The sequence below is a fragment of the Pseudophryne corroboree genome, chromosome 2 (genome assembly GCF_028390025.1).
Source record: "Pseudophryne corroboree isolate aPseCor3 chromosome 2, aPseCor3.hap2, whole genome shotgun sequence".
NCBI lineage: Eukaryota > Metazoa > Chordata > Amphibia > Anura > Myobatrachidae > Pseudophryne > Pseudophryne corroboree.
Window position 1 is genome coordinate 113998892 of NC_086445.1, and position 21556 is coordinate 114020447.

The window sequence follows — 21556 nt, forward strand, 5'->3', positions numbered from 1 at the left end:
TTCAAGCCTCTATGTTGTTCCGAAGCCGGACGGCTCGGTCAGACCGATCCTAAATCTAAAAGATCTGAATTTCTTCTTGAAAAGGTTCAAGTTCAAGATGGAATCACCTCGGCCGGTGATTGCCAGTCTGGAGGAAGGGGACTACTTAGTGTCGGTGGACATAAAGGATGCTTACCTGCATGTTCCCATTTATCCTCCTCACCAGGCTTATCTGAGATTCGCGATTCAGGATTGCCATTACCAATTCCAGACGTTACCTTTCGGTCTCTCCACGGCGCTGAGGGTATTCACCAAGGTGATGGCGGAGATGATGGTCCTCCTTCGTCAGAAAGGAGTCAATATAATACCTTATCTGGATGGCCTCCTGATAAAGGCGAGATCCAGGGAGCAGTTATTACAAAACATATCCCTCTCCCTGTCAATACTCCCAACAACACGGGTGGATCATAAATTACCCAAAGTCACAGTTGGAACCGACGACAAGGTTGTCTTTCCTCGGGATGATTCTGGACACAGAAGTTCAGAGAGTATTTCTTCCGCGGGAAAAGGCTTTGGTAATCCAGAAAATGGTAAAACAGATATTGAAACCATCAAGTGTGTCGATCCATCAGTGCATTCGGTTGTTGGGGAAGATGGTGGCGGCCTACGAGGCCATACAGTTTGGCGGGTTCCATGCCAGAGTATTCCAGTGGGACCTGTTGGACAAGTGGTCGGGGTCACACCTACACATGCACAGAAAGATAATCCTGTCCTCCAAAACCAGGATTTCGCTCCTGTGGTGGTTGCACAGCTCTCACCTGCTAGAGGGACGCAGGTTCGGGATTCAGAACTGGGTCCTAGTAACCACGGATGCAAGTCTCCGAGGCTGGGGAGCAGTCTCTCAGGGAGAAAACTTCCAGGGATGTTGGTCACAACAGGAAGTCTGCCTTCACATAAACGGCCTTCAACAAGCGGTACATCTTCAAGACCGTCCCGTGCAGATCCAGGCCGACAATGTAACAGCAGTCGCATACATAAACAGGCAGGGCGAAACGAAAAGCAGAACAGCAATGGCAGAGGCGACAAAAATCCTCAGCTGGACAAAAAAACATCTACAAGCTCTGTCGGCAATATTCATTCCGGGAGTAGACAACTGGGAAGCAGACTTCCTCAGCAGACATGATCTCCATCCAGGAGAGTGGGGCCTCCACCAAGAAGTCTTCGCAGAGGTGACAAGTCTTTGGGGAGTTCCTCAAATAGACATGATGGCGTCTCGTCTCAACAAGAAGCTTCAGATATACTGTTCCAGGTCGAGAGACCCTCAAGCAGTAGCAGTGGATGCACTGGTGACCCAGTGGGTGTTTCCATCAGTGTATGTTTTCCCTCCACTGCCGCTGATCCCAAAAGTACTCTGGATCATTAGAAAGACAAGGGTTCGAGCAATCTTCATTGCCCCAGACTGGCCAAGCAGGGCTTGGTACCAAGATCTTCAGCAGTTACTCATAGGAGATCCTCGGCCTCTTCCTCCTCGGGAGGACCTGCTGCAGCAGGGGCCCTGTGTGTACCAAGACTTACCGCTGCTACGTTTGACGGCATGGCTGTTGAGCGCCGTATCCTAGCTGGAAGGGTATTCCTGAGGAGGTCATCCCCACCCTTATTCAGGCCAGAAAGGGAGTAACGTCAAAACATAACCACCATAATTGGAGAAAATATGTGTCTTGGTGTGAATCCAAGAAAGCTCCAAGGGAAGAGTTTCACTTAGGACGTTTTCTCCATTTTTTGCAGGATGGTGTGGAGACGGGCCTACGATTGGGATCAATCAAGGTCCAGTTTTCGGCCTTGTCAGTGTTCTTCCAAAAACAATTGGCCTCTCTTCCAGAGGTTCAGACCTTCGTGAAAGGGGTTCTACACATCCAGCCTCCATTCGTGCCTCCAGTGGCACCATGGGACCTTAACGTGGTATTGCAGTTCCTTCAATCGGATTGGTTTGAGCCTCTACAAAAGATAGAGTTGAAGTTTCTCACTTGGAAAGTGGTGATGCTTTTGGCATCCGCAAGGCGGGTGTCGGAATTGGGGGCCTTGTCTCTCAAGAGCCCTTACCTGATTTTCCATGAAGATAGGGCAGAGTTGCGAACTCGCCAACATTTTCTTCCAAAGGTGGTTTCTGCTTTTCACATAAACCAACCTATTGTGGTGCCAGTAGTTACTGACACATTCACTGATTCAAAGTCTCTAGATGTGGTTAGAGCTTTGAAAATCTATGTTTCTAGAACAGCTCGTATACAGAAAACAAAGTCTTTGTTTGTCCTTTATGCTCCCAACAAGATTGGGTGTCCTGCTTCCAAGCAGGCTATTGCACGTTGGATTAGAAATACGATTCAGCAAACTCATACTACGGCTGGATTGCCGTTAACGACGTCAGTAAAGGCCCACTCCACTAGGAAGGTGGGCTCATCCTGGGCGGCTGCCCAGGGGGGTCTCGGCATTACAACTTTGCCGAGCAGCTACTTGGTCAGGGTCAAACACATTTGCTAAGTTCTACAAGTTTGACACCTTGGCCGATGAGGACCTAAAGTTTGGTCAATCGGTGCTGCAGGGTCATCCGCACTCTCCCGCCCGTACTGGAGCTTTGGTATAGACCCCATGGTCTTGATGTCGTCCCCAGCATCCTCTAGGAAGTATGAGAAAATAGGATTTTGATAACCTACCAGTAAATCAAAAAGTACAAGTGTAAGAATCCTATCCAAAGCGCTGTATGACTGCAGCTGTGTATCTTGTAAGGAAATGCTGATCAGCCCATCAGCCGTACAACTCGTATATAGAACCCAAGTCCTTCTAGAAACCCACAGCGCTATCAAATACTATGCAGATATATTCAGAGTTCAAGTAAATCTTCCACCTCCATAATCCAATCAAATGTCCAGATATAATAAAAACAAAGTCTATTTTATTATTAAAAATTTCATGTACCGATTCAAAGCCAATACATAGCGTTCCAACAGTTTTGTGCATCAACAGAGATAATGTTTGGAATTGCCTCACCGGACTCTCAGGACGCCAGTTCATGCGGTGCTTCTTATCCGTCTGAGATCACTTATTCTCACTGTTGCCAGTACGGCACCTGACCTCCCGGACGTAGCCGTAATTACTTGCTATCTCACAACACCTTGCAACGGTGTATGAGCATGAGATTGCTCTCACCGCTGGTCGTCTCCCGGTGTGCGTTCCTTATTCCTTATAACTTTACTCTGTCCTCCTCACCATTGGCCCGCTATTGCACAGAAAGCCTAAAAACGATAGTGACCATATCCACTCCAGCCGCTGACGCGTTTCTACCCTTACAGGGTCTTACTCATGGCATGAGCGGATATGGTCTGGTCACTAACTTTATACTCCCCCATGAGAGTCCGGTGTGTCAGTTATATCTATCCATGTTACTGGTTCATTATACATGTTCTCGGGTTTCTTAAAGATAAAGATCCCCCTAAAAGCCTGTACAAACCTATTCTAACAAGATACATTTTTATTTCTCCCGAGCACGCATTGCAAACAGGGAAGACATATACAATATTACAGGAACCATTTAGTTTCGAATTCCCCATTAAGTCCCCCTGGTTGCAATGTCCTTAATTCATATATCCAGCGCATTTCTGCCCTCGCTAAGGATGCTGCCACATCATTCTTTCTCCAATTACCTTTCACATGTTCTATTGCCCTTGAAATTAACAATACTATTTACTGAACATTTATGTACCTCTTTGCAATGAGCAGATAAACAATGTGTTTCAAGCCCTTTTCGTATATTGTTTATATGTTCTCTCAATCTGATTTTTAGAGGTCTGCTCGTTCTCCCTACGTATTGCCTATTCCCTATCCCTTATGGATGCTAGAGAAAATAGAATTTAAACTACCTACTGGTAAATCCTTTTCTTGTAGTCCATAAGGGATATTGGGCGCCCGCCTCAGTGCGCTGACTTTTCTACAGGTTCTCTTTGTATGGTTACCTGTTCAGCTGTTGCTGTTTGTTTTCAGCTGTTGCTGGTTGTTTTATGTTAAGTGGCGTGTGAATCTCACCACTCATTGTTATGTTCCTTCTCTCAAGTATGTCCTTTCTCCTTCGGGCACTGTTTACCTATAACTGCTTGTGGGAGGGGTCATAGAGTGGAGGAGCCAGCACACCCAGTTGAAGAAATTTAAAGTGCACCGGCTCCTTTGGACCCCGTCTATACCCCATCGTACTAGATTCCCCCAATATCTCTTATGGACTACAAGAAAAGGATTTACCGGTAGGTAATTAAAATCCTATTTTTGGGGTATATTCAATAAGTGTTGGATCCTTTCCAACATGCATTTGTCGGAATGGATCCGACAAGGGCTATTCAATGAACGGACAAATCCGACTGTCTAATTTGGCCGTTCCCAGTGTCCTGTCGGAAGCTGCCGTCTTTCCGACAAGACGGCAGCTTCCGACAGCTATTTAACACGGCTCTATGTATTGAATGATTAGGAGCAGCTGTTCTAACCAGATCTTATTGTTTAAAGTTTATTTCAGATTCCTGCTTATCTATTGGATTACCCAGCAAAGGCGGTGCGAGTAAAACTGGCTGGATTTAAGCCTCCTAAAGTAGATTTTGAACTGGAAAGAATTCCTTACTGCGAGGAATGGAGCTTCAGAGCCCTGACTGAGATGATCGACTTAGTTCAAAAAAAATCACTATTTGCTGCATGTGTTGTAAGAATTTTTTATATCTAAATGTATTTGTTTATTTTCTTAAATATACATTTAATTTTGGTTTGCCCTTAATCCAACAATCCAATTTATCGATTGTCATTAATGTCACTTTCCAAATTGGACTATTGTTTCCAGTTGTTAGTAAGGATACTAGCTGCTGCCAGAGTAATTTATGGTCTACCACTGACATATAGCTGAGGACTTGGCTGCATACAATACAGAATATTATTTGGTTTTGTAACTTTTGGTCATTATACATAAACTGATACAATTTTTTATTATTTTTAACCTTCTAATTCCCAATTTTATTTGCACTTTGCATGCCGATTGGGACATCAAAGCTGACTACAATGTCGTTTTTGAGTAATAAGGATTTAATCATTCCAAAATCCACACATTTTGGCACCTGCGAGCATACAAAAACCCTCCTAAGCCTGTATTAATAATGGGGTTTTTTTAAAATGGGAAGACAAAATTTCCAGAACATACAGTAGCAGGCTTAACTTTGAGATACCACATACAGTAACTGTGATTACGGAAATCAAAGTTTCAAGGTCACAGTCCAAACATTTGAAAAGTTTTCCCCAAAAAAAGTTTTACAATTCTAAAACAAAAACACCTTTTAGTTTCATCCTTGGTGTTTTTGTTTAATATGAAAAAGAACAGAGAATATTGGGTTTTCAAAATTGCTAACCCTAAGAGCTAAATAATTTGATGTTTTACATACGTTTTAATGTCTACTAAACTGCGCATGTGCAGCTCGGGCACTGCATTGTCGGATGCAGTGCCCTCTAAACCGCAGAAATATTTACAGACTGACACTGTTTGGGGGCTTGGGAGGCAGCAGAGACTGTTCTCTAAACAGCGTGACGGCACTGTTTTCGAGACAACAAATGCATCGTCTCATTTCTAACTCAGACAACCTAAAAAAAAAAAAACATTCTGCGCCAGTATTATCTACACTTTTATTTCATTTCAAACTAAATCTACTAGACTGCTACCAACACAGTACTTTCACCGTCTCTCATACAACCTCCACTCCAGTTTATAGTTTTCTTCCCCCCCCCATCAACAATATGACCTGGTTTTCTTAAACTCCCTCCATCACTCGGTATCTCCCTAATCCTATATCTTGCCCCCCTGTCCCCACCTATGTCCTTGCCCCCACCCCAGTCTCTACTTCTCCTCCTCTGTCTCCCGCCCACCTCTGCCTCCCTTCCCCTCCTCTCCTGTTAAGTTCACCTCTACCCCACCACTCAGCTCTGCTACCTCCGTGCTCTCTTCTTACCTCTATCCACATCAAACTGATCTCCCTCCCTACCCACATCCTTAGATTTAAATTTCTAGCTCAGGCACCCACACCATCACTACTCTTAGCATCTCTGCCCTCCAAGTTAATCTATTTTCAGCACTACAGCAACCCTGATATATATTTCATATCTCTCCCACAAACTCTCTCTTGCTACATTAACCCTGTTAATCTTTCTTCTCTCTCCTACAAACTCTTTTCTCTGACATCCTAAGTGGATGCTAGGACTCCGTAAGGACCATGGGGAAATAGCGGCTCCGCAGGAGACTGGGCACAACTAAAAGAAAGCTTTAGACTACTGGTGTGCACTGGCTCCTCCCACTATGACCCTCCTCCAGACCTCAGTTAGAATCTTGTGCCCGGCTGAGCTGGATGCACACTAGGGGCTCTCCTGAGCTCCTGGAAAGAAAGTATATTTTAGGTTTTTTATTTTACAGTGAGATCTGCTGGCAACAGACTCACTGCAGCGAGGGACTAAGGGGAGAAGAAGCGAACCTACCTAACTGGTGGTAGCTTGGGCTTCTTAGGCTACTGGACACCATTAGCTCCAGAATCGACCACAGGACCCGACCTCGATGTTCGGTCCCGGAGCCAGAAGCAAGAAGTGTTCCTGAAAATCGGCGGCAGAAGACTTCTGTCTTCAACAAGGTAGCGCACAGCACTGCAGCTGTGCGCCATTGCTCCTCATGCACACCTCACACTCCGGTCACTGATGGGTGCAGGGCGCTGGGGGGGGGGGCGCCCTGAGGGCAATATAAGACACCTTGGCTGGCAAATCTACACCATATATACTCAGGAAGGTTATATAGGTGTAAAAATACCCCTGCCAGAATTCCAGAAAAAGCGGGAGAAGTCCGCCGGAAAAGGGGCGGGGCCATCTCCCTCAGCACACTGGCGCCATTTTCCCCTCGCAGCTCCGCTGGAAGGACGCTCCCTGGCTCTCCCCTGCAGTGTCAAGCTACATAAGGGTAAAAAAGAGAGGGGGGGCACTAAATTTAGGCGCAGTATATATAATATAAGCAGCTATAAGGGAAAAACACTCATTTATAGTGGGATCCCTGTGTTATATAGCGCTCTGGTGTGTGCTGGCATACTCTCTCTCTGTCTCCCCAAAGGGCTTTGTTGGGTCCTGTCCTCTGTCAGAGCATTCCCTGTGTGTATGCGGTGTGTCGGTACGGCTGTGTCGACATGTTTGATGAGGAGGCTTATGTGGAGGCGGAACAGATGCCAATAAATGTGATGTCACCCCCTGTGGGGTCGACACCTGAGTGGATGGTTCTGTGGAAGGAATTACGCGACCGTGTCGACTCCTTGCATAAAAGGTTTGACGACATACCAAATGTGGGACAGCCGGCTTCTCAGCCTGTGCCTGCCCAGGCGTCTCAAAAGCCATCAGGGGCTCTAAAACGCCCGCTACCTCAGATGGCAGACACAGATGTCGACACGGATACTGAATCCAGTGTCGACGACGATGAGACTAATGTATCTTCCAATAGGGCCACACGTTATATGATTGAGGCAATGAAAAATGTGTTGCATATTTCTGATGTTACCCCGGGTACCACAAAAAAGGGTATTATGTTTGGAGAGAAAAAACTACCAGTTGTTTCTCTGACGTCCTAGTGGATGATGGGAACTCCGTAAGGACCATGGGGAATAGCGGCTCCGCAGGAGACTGGGCACAACTAAAGAAAGCTTTAGGTCACCTGGTGTGCACTGGCTCCTCCCACTATGACCCTCCTCCAAGCCCCAGTTAGATTTTGTGCCCGGCCGAGGTTGGATGCACACTAGGGGCTCTCCTGAGCTTCTAGAAAGAAAGTATAGAATTAGGTTTTTTATTTTCAGTGAGACCTGCTGGCAACAGGCTCACTGCAGCGAGGGACTAAGGGGAGAAGAAGCGAACTCGCCTGCTTGCAGCCGGATTGGGCTTCTTAGGCTACTGGACACCATTAGCTCCAGAGGGATCGACCGCAGGCCCAGTCCTTGGTGTTCGGTCCCGGAGCCGCGCCGCCGTCCCCCTTACAGAGCCAGAAGCAAGAAGAGGTCCGGAAAATCGGCGGCAGAAGACATCAGTCTTCACCAAGGTAGCGCACAGCACTGCAGCTGTGCGCCATTGCTCCTCATGCACACTTCACACTCCGGTCACTGAGGGTGCAGGGCGCTTGGGGGGGGCGCCCTGAGCAGCAATAAAAACACCTTGGCTGGCAAAAATACCACAATATATAGCCCCAGAGGCTATATATGTGGTAAATACCCCTGCCAGAATCCAGAAAAAAGCGGGAGAAAAGTCCGCGAAAAAGGGGCGGAGCTATCTCCCTCGGACACACTGGCGCCATTTTCTCTTCACAGTGCAACTGGAAGAAAGCTCCCCAGGCTCTCCCCTGTGGTTTTCAGGCTCAAAGGGTTAAAAAGAGAGGGGGGGCACTAAATTTAGGCGCAATATTATATATACAAGCAGCTATTGGGATAGTGTTAATCCCCACATTATATAGCGCTCTGGTGTGTGCTGGCATACTCTCTCTCTGTCTCCCCAAAGGGCTTTGTGGGGTCCTGTCCTCAGTCAGAGCATTCCCTGTGTGTGTGCGCTGTGTCGGTACGGCTGTGTCGACATGTTTAATGAGGAGGCTTATATGGTGACGGAGCAGATGCCGATAAATGTGATGTCGCCCCCTGTGGGGCCGACACCAGAGTGGAGGGTTAGGTGAAAGGTATTAACCGACAGTGTCAACTCCTTACATAAAAGGGTGGATGACGTAACAGCTGTGGGACAGCCGCTTCTCAGTCCGCGCCTGCCCAGGCGTCTCAAAGGCCATCAGGGGCTCAAAAACGCCCGCTCACTCAGATGGCAGACACAGATGCCGACACGGAGTCTGACTCCAGTGTCGACAAGGTTGAGACATATACACAATCCACTAGGAACGTCCGTTGCATGATCTCGGCAATGAAAAATGTGTTACACATTTCTGACATTAACCCAAGTACCACATAAAAGGGGTTTTATGTTTGGGGAGAAAAAGCAGGCAGTGTTTTGTTCCCCCATCAGATGAATGAATGAAGTGTGTGAAAAGCGTGGGTTCCCCCCGATAAGAAACTGGTAATTTCTAAAAAGTTACTGATGGCGTACCCTTTCCCGCCAGAGGATAAGTTACGCTGGGAGATATCCCCTAGGGTGGATAAGGCGCTCACACGGTTGTCAAAAAAGGTGGCACTGCCGTTTTAGGAACGGCCACTTTGAAGGTACCTGTTGATAAAAAGCAGGAGGCTATCCTGAAGTCTGTATTTACACACTCAGGTACTAGACTGAGACCTGCAGATCGTGCTGCTGCAGCGTGGTCGGTGACCCTGTCAAACATAAGAACATATTAAAGACGTCGTCTTATATATGAGGGATGCACAGAGGGATATTTTGCCGGCTGGCTTCCAAAATGAATGTAATGTCCATTCTGTCAGGAGGGTATTAGAGACCTGTCACTGGACAGGTGATGCTGACTTTAAAAGGCGCATAGAGATTATGCCTTATAAGGGTGAGGAATTATTTGGGGATGGTCTCTGGGACCTCGTATCCACAGCAACAGCTGGGAAGAAATATTTTTACCTCAGGTTTCCTCACAGACTAAGAAAGCACTGTATTATCAGGTACAGTCCTTTCGGCTTCAGAAAAGCAAGCGGGTCAAAGGCGCTTCCTTTCTGTATAGAGACATGGGAAGAGGGAAAAAGCTGCACCAGTCAGCCTGTTCCCAGAATCAAAATTCTTCTCTCGCTTCCTCTGAGTCCACAGCATGACGCGGGGGCTTCACAGGTGTAGCCAGGTACGGTGGGGGGCCGTCTCAAAAATTTCAGCGATCAGTGGGCTCGCTCACAGGTGGATCCCTGTTTCATTCAAGTAGTATTTCAGGGGTACAAGCTGGAATTCGAGATGTCTTCCCCCCGCCGTTTCCTCAAATATGCCTTGCCGACAACTCCCTCAGACAGGGAGGCTGCGCTAGAGGCAATTAATAAGCTGTATTCCCAGCAGGTAATACTCAAGGTGCCCCTACTTCAACAAGGACGGGGTTACTATTCCACACGGTTTGGGGTACCGAAACCGCATGGTTCGGTGTGACCCATTTTATATTTAAAATCCTTGAACACATACATAAAAAAATTCAAGTTCAAGATGGAATCGCTCAGGGCGGTTATTGCAAGCCTGGACGAGGGGGATTACATGGGATCCCGGGACATCAAGGATGATTACCTGCATGTCCCCATTTACCATCCTCGCCAGGAGTACCTCAGATTTGTGGTACAGGATTACCATTACCAAGTCCAGACACTGCCGTTTGGACTGTACATGGCACCGAGGGTGTTTACCAAGGTAATGGCCGAAATGATGATACTCCTTCGAAAAAAGGGAGTTTTAATTATCCCGTACTTGGACAATCTCCTTATATGGGGACGGTCCAAGGAGCAGTTGCTAGTCGGGGTAGCACTATTTTGGAAAGTGCTACAACAGCACGGTTGGATTCTAAACAGTCCAAAGTCACAGCTGGTTCCTACGACACGTCTACTGTTCCTGGGGATGGTTCTGGACACATAACAGAAATAAATGTTTCTCCCGGAGGAGAAAGCCAAGGAGCTGTCATCTCTAGTCAGAGACCTCCTGAAGCCAAAACAGGTATCGGTGCATCATTGCACGCGAGTCCTGGGAAAAATGGTAGCTTCCTACGAAGCAATCCCATTCGGTAGCTTCCATGCAGGAACTTTTCAGTGGGACCTGTTGGAAGGACTAGGTCCTAGTGACCATGGATGCCAGCCTTTGAGGCTGGGGGGCAGTCACACAGGGAAGAAACTTCCAGGGACTTTGGTCAAGTCAGGTGACTTCCCTACACATAAAAATTCTGGAACTGAGGGCCATTTACAATGCCCTGAGTCAGGCAAGGCCTCTGCTTCAAAACCAGCCGGTACTGATCCAATCAGACAACATCACGGCAGTCGCCCATGTAAACCAACGGGGCGGCACAAGAAGCAGGATGGCGATGGCAGAAGCCACAAGGATTCTCCGATGGGCGGAAAATCATGTGTTAACACTGTCAGCAGTGTTCATTCCCGGAGTGGACGACTGGGAAGAAGATCTTCTCAGCAGACACGACCTCCACCCGGGAGAGTGGGGATTTCATCCAGAAGTCTTCCAAAGGATTGTACACCATTGGGAAAGGCCACAGGTGGACATGATGGCGTCCCGCCTCAACAAAAAGCTATAAAAGATATTGCGCCAGGTCAAGGGACCCTCAGGCGATAGCTGTGGACGCTCTGGTAACACCGTGGGTGTACCAGTCGGTTTATGTGTTCCCCCCTCTGCCTCTCATACGAAAGGTACTGAGAATAATAGGAAGGCGAGGAGTAAGAACGATACTCGTGGTTCCGGATTGGCCAAGAAGAGCTTGGTACCCAGAACTTCAAGAAATTATATCAGAGGGCCCATGGCCTCTGCCGCTCAGACAGGACCTGCGGCAGCAGGGGCCCTGTCTGTTCCAAGACTTACCGCGGCTACGTTTTGACGGCATGGCGGTTGAACGCCGGATCCTAAAGGAAAAGGGCATTCCGGAGGAAATCATTCCTACGCTGATTCAAGCCAGGAAAGATGTAACTGCAAAACATTATCACCGCATATGGCGAAAATATGTTGCTTGGTGTGAGGCCAAAAAAGGCCCCAACAGAGGAATTTCAACTAGGTCGATTTCTGCATTTCCTACAAGCAGGAGTGTCTATGGGCCTAAAATTAGGCTCCATTAAGGTACAGATCTCGGCTCTGTCGAATTTCTTCCAGAAAGAACTAGCTTCAGTACCTGAAGTTCAGACATTGTAAAAGGAGTGCTGCATATTCAGCCCCCGGTTGTGCCTCCAGTGGCACTTTGGGTTCTCAACGTGGTATTGAGTTTCTTAAAATCACATTGGTGTGAGCCACTAAAAACCGTGGATCTAAAATATCTCACGCGGAAAGTGGTCATGTTATTGGCCTTGGCTTCGGCCAGGCGTGTATCAGAATTGGCGGCTTTGTCATATAAAAGTCCTTATCTGATTTTCCATATGGATAGGGCAGAATTGAGGACTCGTCCCCAGTTTCTCCCTAAGGTGGTATCAGCTTTTCACTTGAACCAACCTATTGTAGGGCCTGTGGCTACTAGGGACTTGGAGGATTCCAAGTTACTGGACGAAGTCAGGGCCTTGAAAAATTATGTTTCCAGGACGACTAGAGTCAGGAGAACTGACTCACTGTTTATCCTGTATGCACCCTGCAAACTGGGTGCTCCTGCTTCTAAGCAGACTATTGCTCGCTGGATTTGTAGCACAATTCAGCTGGCGCATTCTGCGGCTGGACTACCGCAGCCAAAATCTGTAAAAGCCCATTCCACAAGGAAGGGGGCTCATCTTGGGCAGCTGCCCGAGGGGTCTCGGCTTTCCAACTTTGCCGAGCTGCAACTTGGTCAGGGGCAAACACGTTTGCTAAATTCTACAAAATTGATACCCTGGCTGAGGAGGATCTGGAGTTCTCTCATTCGGTGCTGCAGAGTCATCCGCACTCTCCCGCCTGTTTGGGAGCTTTGGTATAATCCCCATGGTCCTTACGGAGTTCCCAGCATCCACTAGGACGTCAGAGAAAATGAGATTTTACTCACCGGTAAATCTATTTCTCGTAGTCCGTAGTGGATGCTGGGCGCCCATCCCAAGTGCAGATTGTCTGCAATACTTGTATATAGTTATTGCCTAACTAAAGGGTTATTGTTGAGCCATCTGTTGAGAGGCTCAGTTATATTCATACTGTTAACTGGGTTTAGTATCACGAGTTATACGGTGTGATTGGTGTGGCTGGTATGAGTCTTACCCGGGATTCAAAATCCTTCCTTATTATGTCAGCTCGTCCGGGCACAGTGTCCTAACTGAGGCTTGGAGGAGGGTCATAGTGGGAGGAGCCAGTGCACACCAGGTGACCTAAAGCTTTCTTTAGTTGTGCCCAGTCTCCTGCGGAGCCGCTATTCCCCATGGTCCTTACGGAGTTCCCAGCATCCACTACGGACTACGAGAAATAGATTTACCGGTGAGTAAAATCTTATTTTTTCCTCCATCTGAGGAATTGAATGAAGTGTGTGAAGAAGCGTGGGCTTCCCCTGATAAGAAACTGGTAATTTCTAAGAGGTTACTAATGGCGTACCCTTTCCCGCCAAAGGATAGGTCACGTTGGGAAACATCCCCTAAGGTGGATAAAGCGCTCACACGCTTGTCAAAGAAGGTGGCACTACCGTCTCCGGATACGGCCGCCCTGAAGGAATCTGCTGATAGAAAGCAGGAGGCTATCCTGAAGTCTATATATATACACACACAGGTGTTATACTGAGACCAGCTATTGCTTCAGCATGGATGTGCAGTGCTGCAGCTGCGTGGTCAGATTCCCTGTCATATTGATACCCTAGACAGGGACACTATATTGCTAACCGTAGAGCATATTAAAGACGCACTGTTATACATGAGGGATGCACAGAGGGATATTTGCCGGCTGGCATCTAAAATAAGTGCAATGTCCATTTCTGCCAGGAGAGGGTTATGGACTCTGCAGTGGACAGGAGATGCAGATTCAAAAAGGCACGTGGAAGTTTTGCCTTATAAGGGTGAGGAGTTGTTCGGGGATGGTCTCTCGGACCTCGTTTCCACAGCAACAGCTGGGTAGTCTACATTTTTACCCCATGTTCCCTCACAGCCAAAGAAAGCATCGTATTATCAGGTACAGTCCTTTCGGCCCAATAAGGGCAAGCGGGTTAAGGGCGCGTCCTTTCTGCCCAGAGGTAGAGGGAAAAAGCTGCAGCATACAGCCAGTTCCCAGGAGCAAAAGTCCTCCCCCGCTTCCTCTAAGTCCACAGCATGACGCTGGGGCTCCACAGGCAGAGCCAGGTACGGTGGGAGCCCGTCTCAAAAATTTCAGCGATCAGTGGGCTCGCTCACGGGTGGATCCCTGGATCTTTCAAGTAGTATCTCAGGGGTACAAGCTGGAATTCGAGACGTCTCCCCCCCCCGCCGTTTCCTCAAATCTGCCTTACCAACAACTCCCTCAGGCAGGGAGGCAGTGTTACAGGCAATTCACAAGCTGTATTCACAACAGGTGATAGTAAAGGTGCCCCTACTTCAACAAGGACGGGGTTACTATTCCACAATGTTTGTGGTACCGAAACCGGACGGTTCGGTGAGACCCATTTTAAATTTGAAATCCTTGAACACGTATATAAAAAAATTCAAGTTCAAGATGGAATCGCTCAGGGCGGTTATTGCAAGCCTGGACGAGGGGGATTACATGGTATCACTGGACATCAAGGATGCTTACCTGCATGTCCCCATTTACCATCCTCACCAGGAGTACCTCAGATTTGTGGTACAGGATTGTCATTACCAATTCCAGACGTTGCCGTTCGGTCTATCCACGGCTCCGAGGGTCTTTACCAAGGTAATGGCCGAAATGAATGATACTCCTTCGAAAGAAGGTAGTTTTAATTATCCCGTACTTGGACGATCTCCTGATAAAGGCGAGGTCCAGGGAGCAGTTGTTGGTCGGGGTAGCACTATCTCGGGAGGTGCTACAACAGCACGGCTGGATTCTAAATATTCCAAAGTCACAGCTTGTCCCTACGACACGTCTACGGTTCCTGGGGATGGTTCTGGACACAGAACAGAAAAAAGTGTTTCTCCCGGAGGAGAAGGCCAAGGAGCTGTCATCTCTAGTCAGAGGCCTCCTAAAACCAAAACAGGTGTCGGTGCATCACTGCACGCGGATCCTGGGGAAGATGGTAGCTTCCTACGAAGCAATTCCATTCGGCAGGTTCCATGCAAGAACTTTTCAGTGGGACCTGTTGGACAAGTGGTCCGGATCGCATCTTCAGATGCATCGGCGGATAACCCTGTCTCCAAGGACCAGGGTGTCTCTGCTGTGGTGGCTGCAGAGTGCTCATCTTCAAGAGGGCCGCAGATTCGGCATACAGGACTGGGTCCTGGTGACCACGGATGCCAGCCTTCGAGGCTGGGGGGCAGTCACACAGGGAAGAAACTTCCAAGGACTATGATCAAGTCAGGAGACTTCCCTGCACATAAATATTCTGGAACTGAGGGCCATTTACAATGCCCTAAGTCAGGCAAAACCCCTGCTTCAAAACCAGCCGGTACTAATCCAGTCAGACAACATCACGGCGGTCGCCCATGTAAACCGACAGGGCGGCACGAGAAGCAGGACGGCGATGGCAGAAGCCACAAGGATTCTCCGATGGGCGGAAAATCACGTGTTAGCACTGGCAGCAGTGTTCATTCCGGGAGTGGACAACTGGGAAGCAGACTTCCTCAGCAGGCACGACCTCCACCCGGGAGAGTGGGGACTTCATCCAGAAGTCTTCCAACTGATTGTAAACCGTTGGGAAAGGCCACTGGTGGACATGATGGCGTCCCGCCTAAACAAAAAGCTAGAAAAATATTGCGCCAGGTCAAGAGACCCGCAGGCGATAGCTGTGGACGCTCTAGTGACACCGTGGGTGTACCGGTCGGTTTATGTATTCCCTCCTCTCCCTCTCATATCAAAGGTACTGAGGATAATAAGGAGAAGAGGAGTAAGAACTATACTCATTGTTCCGGATTGGCCAAGAAGAGCTTGGTACCCGGAACTTCAGGAAATGATCTCAGAGGACCCATGGCCTCTGCCGCTCAGACAGGACCTGCTGCAGCAGGGGCCCTGTCTGTTCCAAGACTTACCGCGGCTGCGTTTGACGGCATGGCGGTTGAACACCGGATCCTGAAGGAAAAGGGCATTCCGGAGGAAGTCATTCCTACGCTGATTAAAGCTAGGAAAGAAGTAACCGCAAACCATTATCACCGCATATGGCGAAAATATGTTGCGTGGTGTGAGGCCAGGAAGGCCCCAACAGAAGAATGTCAGCTGGGCCGTTTCCTGCACTTCCTACAGTCAGGGGTGACTATGGGCCTAAAATTGGGTTCCATTAAGGTCCAGATTTCGGCTCTATCGATTTTCTTCCAGAGAGAACTGGCTTCACTACCTGAAGTTCAAACTTTTGTTAAGGGAGTGCTGCATATTCAGCCCCTTTTGTGCCTCCAGTGGCACCTTGGGATCTCAACGTGGTGTTGGATTTCCTAAAGTCGCATTGGTTTGAGCCACTTAAAACCGTGGAATTGAAATATCTCACGTGGAAAGTGGTCATGTTGTTGGCCTTGGCTTCGGCCAGGCGTGTATCAGAATTGGCGGCTTTGTCATGTAAAAGCCCTTATCTGATTTTCCATATGGATAGGGCAGAATTGAGGACTCGTCCCCAATTTCTCCCTAAGGTGGTATCAGCCTTTCATCTGAACCAACCTATCGTGGTGCCTGCGGCTACTAAAGACTTGGAGGCTTCCAAGTCGTTGGGATGTAGTCAGGGCCCTGAAAATTTATGTTTCCAGGACAGCTGGAGTCAGAAAGACTGACTCGCTATTTATCCTGTATGCGCCCAACAAGTTGGGTGCACCTGCTTCAAAGCAGACTATTGCTCGCTGGATCTGTAGTACGATTAAGCTTGCACATTCTGCGGCTGGACTGCCGCATCCTAAATCAGTGAAAGCCCATTCCACGAGGAAGGTGGGCTCTTCTTGGGCGGCTGCCCGAGGATCTCGGCTCTTCAACTTTGCCGAGCAGCTACTTGGTCGGGGTCAAACACGTTTGCTAAATTCTGTAAGTTTGACACCCTGGCTGAGGAGGACCTAGAGTTTGCCCATTCGGTGTGCAGAGTCATCCGCACTCTCCCGCCCGTTTGGGAGCTTTGGTATAATCCCCATGGTCCTTACGGAGTCCTGGCATCCACTTAGAACGTCAGAGAAAATAAGAATTTACTCACCGGTAATTCCATTTCTCGTAGTCCGTAGTGGATGCTGGGCGCCCATCCCAAGTGCGGATTGTCTGCAATACTTGTATATAGTTATTGTTTCACTAAAGGGTTATTGTTGAGCCATCTGTTGAGAGGCTCAGTTGTTATCATACTGTTAACTGGGTATTGTATCACGAGTTATACGGTGTGATTGGTGTGGCTGGTATGAGTCCTACCCGGGATTCAAAATCCTTCCTTATTGTGTCGGCTCTTCCGGGCACAGTATCCTAACTGAAGTCTGGAGGAGGGTCTTAGTGGGAGGAGCCAGTGCACACCAGTAGTCTAAAGCTTTCTTTTAGTTGTGCCCAGTCTCCTGCGGAGCCGCTATTCCCCATGGTCCTTACGGAGTTCCCAGCATCCACTACGGACTACGAGAAATAGATTTACCGGTGAGTAAAATCTTATTTTTTCCTCCATCTGAGGAATTGAATGAAGTGTGTGAAGAAGCGTGGGCTTCCCCTGATAAGAAACTGGTAATTTCTAAGAGGTTACTAATGGCGTACCCTTTCCCGCCAAAGGATAGGTCACGTTGGGAAACATCCCCTAAGGTGGATAAAGCGCTCACACGCTTGTCAAAGAAGGTGGCACTACCGTCTCCGGATACGGCCGCCCTGAAGGAATCTGCTGATAGAAAGCAGGAGGCTATCCTGAAGTCTATATATATACACACACAGGTGTTATACTGAGACCAGCTATTGCTTCAGCATGGATGTGCAGTGCTGCAGCTGCGTGGTCAGATTCCCTGTCATATTGATACCCTAGACAGGGACACTATATTGCTAACCGTAGAGCATATTAAAGACGCACTGTTATACATGAGGGATGCACAGAGGGATATTTGCCGGCTGGCATCTAAAATAAGTGCAATGTCCATTTCTGCCAGGAGAGGGTTATGGACTCTGCAGTGGACAGGAGATGCAGATTCAAAAAGGCACGTGGAAGTTTTGCCTTATAAGGGTGAGGAGTTGTTCGGGGATGGTCTCTCGGACCTCGTTTCCACAGCAACAGCTGGGTAGTCTACATTTTTACCCCATGTTCCCTCACAGCCAAAGAAAGCATCGTATTATCAGGTACAGTCCTTTCGGCCCAATAAGGGCAAGCGGGTTAAGGGCGCGTCCTTTCTGCCCAGAGGTAGAGGGAAAAATCTGCAGCATACAGCCAGTTCCCAGGAGCAAAAGTCCTCCCCCGCTTCCTCTAAGTCCACAGCATGACGCTGGGGCTCCACAGGCAGAGCCAGGTACGGTGGGAGCCCGTCTCAAAAATTTCAGCGATCAGTGGGCTCGCTCACGGGTGGATCCCTGGATCTTTCAAGTAGTATCTCAGGGGTACAAGCTGGAATTCGAGACGTCTCCCCCCCCGCCGTTTCCTCAAATCTGCCTTACCAACAACTCCCTCAGGCAGGGAGGCAGTGTTACAGGCAATTCACAAGCTGTATTCACAACAGGTGATAGTAAAGGTGCCCCTACTTCAACAAGGACGGGGTTACTATTCCACAATGTTTGTGGTACCGAAACCGGACGGTTCGGTGAGACCCATTTTAAATTTGAAATCCTTGAACACGTATATAAAAAAATTCAAGTTCAAGATGGAATCGCTCAGGGCGGTTATTGCAAGCCTGGACGAGGGGGATTACATGGTATCACTGGACATCAAGGATGCTTACCTGCATGTCCCCATTTACCATCCTCACCAGGAGTACCTCAGATTTGTGGTACAGGATTGTCATTACCAATTCCAGACGTTGCCGTTCGGTCTATCCACGGCTCCGAGGGTCTTTACCAAGGTAATGGCCGAAATGAATGATACTCCTTCGAAAGAAGGTAGTTTTAATTATCCCGTACTTGGACGATCTCCTGATAAAGGCGAGGTCCAGGGAGCAGTTGTTGGTCGGGGTAGCACTATCTCGGGAGGTGCTACAACAGCACGGCTGGATTCTAAATATTCCAAAGTCACAGCTTGTCCCTACGACACGTCTACGGTTCCTGGGGATGGTTCTGGACACAGAACAGAAAAAAGTGTTTCTCCCGGAGGAGAAGGCCAAGGAGCTGTCATCTCTAGTCAGAGGCCTCCTAAAACCAAAACAGGTGTCGGTGCATCACTGCACGCGGATCCTGGGGAAGATGGTAGCTTCCTACGAAGCAATTCCATTCGGCAGGTTCCATGCAAGAACTTTTCAGTGGGACCTGTTGGACAAGTGGTCCGGATCGCATCTTCAGATGCATCGGCGGATAACCCTGTCTCCAAGGACCAGGGTGTCTCTGCTGTGGTGGCTGCAGAGTGCTCATCTTCAAGAGGGCCGCAGATTCGGCATACAGGACTGGGTCCTGGTGACCACGGATGCCAGCCTTCGAGGCTGGGGGGCAGTCACACAGGGAAGAAACTTCCAAGGACTATGATCAAGTCAGGAGACTTCCCTGCACATAAATATTCTGGAACTGAGGGCCATTTACAATGCCCTAAGTCAGGCAAAACCCCTGCTTCAAAACCAGCCGGTACTAATCCAGTCAGACAACATCACGGCGGTCGCCCATGTAAACCGACAGGGCGGCACGAGAAGCAGGACGGCGATGGCAGAAGCCACAAGGATTCTCCGATGGGCGGAAAATCACGTGTTAGCACTGGCAGCAGTGTTCATTCCGGGAGTGGACAACTGGGAAGCAGACTTCCTCAGCAGGCACGACCTCCACCCGGGAGAGTGGGGACTTCATCCAGAAGTCTTCCAACTGATTGTAAACCGTTGGGAAAGGCCACTGGTGGACATGATGGCGTCCCGCCTAAACAAAAAGCTAGAAAAATATTGCGCCAGGTCAAGAGACCCGCAGGCGATAGCTGTGGACGCTCTAGTGACACCGTGGGTGTACCGGTCGGTTTATGTATTCCCTCCTCTCCCTCTCATATCAAAGGTACTGAGGATAATAAGGAGAAGAGGAGTAAGAACTATACTCATTGTTCCGGATTGGCCAAGAAGAGCTTGGTACCCGGAACTTCAGGAAATGATCTCAGAGGACCCATGGCCTCTGCCGCTCAGACAGGACCTGCTGCAGCAGGGGCCCTGTCTGTTCCAAGACTTACCGCGGCTGCGTTTGACGGCATGGCGGTTGAACACCGGATCCTGAAGGAAAAGGGCATTCCGGAGGAAGTCATTCCTACGCTGATTAAAGCTAGGAAAGAAGTAACCGCAAACCATTATCACCGCATATGGCGAAAATATGTTGCGTGGTGTGAGGCCAGGAAGGCCCCAACAGAAGAATGTCAGCTGGGCCGTTTCCTGCACTTCCTACAGTCAGGGGTGACTATGGGCCTAAAATTGGGTTCCATTAAGGTCCAGATTTCGGCTCTATCGATTTTCTTCCAGAGAGAACTGGCTTCACTACCTGAAGTTCAAACTTTTGTTAAGGGAGTGCTGCATATTCAGCCCCTTTTGTGCCTCCAGTGGCACCTTGGGATCTCAACGTGGTGTTGGATTTCCTAAAGTCGCATTGGTTTGAGCCACTTAAAACCGTGGAATTGAAATATCTCACGTGGAAAGTGGTCATGTTGTTGGCCTTGGCTTCGGCCAGGCGTGTATCAGAATTGGCGGCTTTGTCATGTAAAAGCCCTTATCTGATTTTCCATATGGATAGGGCAGAATTGAGGACTCGTCCCCAATTTCTCCCTAAGGTGGTATCAGCCTTTCATCTGAACCAACCTATCGTGGTGCCTGCGGCTACTAAAGACTTGGAGGCTTCCAAGTCGTTGGGATGTAGTCAGGGCCCTGAAAATTTATGTTTCCAGGACAGCTGGAGTCAGAAAGACTGACTCGCTATTTATCCTGTATGCGCCCAACAAGTTGGGTGCACCTGCTTCAAAGCAGACTATTGCTCGCTGGATCTGTAGTACGATTAAGCTTGCACATTCTGCGGCTGGACTGCCGCATCCTAAATCAGTGAAAGCCCATTCCACGAGGAAGGTGGGCTCTTCTTGGGCGGCTGCCCGAGGATCTCGGCTCTTCAACTTTGCCGAGCAGCTACTTGGTCGGGGTCAAACACGTTTGCTAAATTCTGTAAGTTTGACACCCTGGCTGAGGAGGACCTAGAGTTTGCCCATTCGGTGTGCAGAGTCATCCGCACTCTCCCGCCCGTTTGGGAGCTTTGGTATAATCCCCATGGTCCTTACGGAGTCCTGGCATCCACTTAGAACGTCAGAGAAAATAAGAATTTACTCACCGGTAATTCCATTTCTCGTAGTCCGTAGTGGATGCTGGGCGCCCATCCCAAGTGCGGATTGTCTGCAATACTTGTATATAGTTATTGTTTCACTAAAGGGTTATTGTTGAGCCATCTGTTGAGAGGCTCAGTTGTTATCATACTGTTAACTGGGTATTGTATCACGAGTTATACGGTGTGATTGGTGTGGCTGGTATGAGTCCTACCCGGGATTCAAAATCCTTCCTTATTGTGTCAGCTCTTCCGGGCACAGTATCCTAACTGAAGTCTGGAGGAGGGTCTTAGTGGGAGGAGCCAGTGCACACCAGTAGTCTAAAGCTTTCTTTTAGTTGTGCCCAGTCTCCTGCGGAGCCGCTATTTCCCCATGGTCCTTACGGAGTCCCAGCATCCACTACGGACTACGAGAAAT

The 21556-nt window shown here is 48.6% G+C and overlaps 1 protein-coding gene across 4 annotated transcripts in view; it reads left to right on the top strand.

Annotated features, from left to right (window-relative positions):
• The window catches only part of RNF17 (ring finger protein 17), a 1464292-nt gene that overhangs the window by 1440565 nt on the left and 2171 nt on the right, over positions 1–21556 (top strand). For all 4 annotated transcript variants that reach the window (XM_063951617.1, XM_063951615.1, XM_063951616.1 and 1 more), the window contains one exon: positions 4522–4711. In XM_063951617.1, the coding sequence (XP_063807687.1) occupies positions 4522–4711 (190 nt within the window). The remainder of the gene's footprint in view (positions 1–4521; positions 4712–21556) is intronic.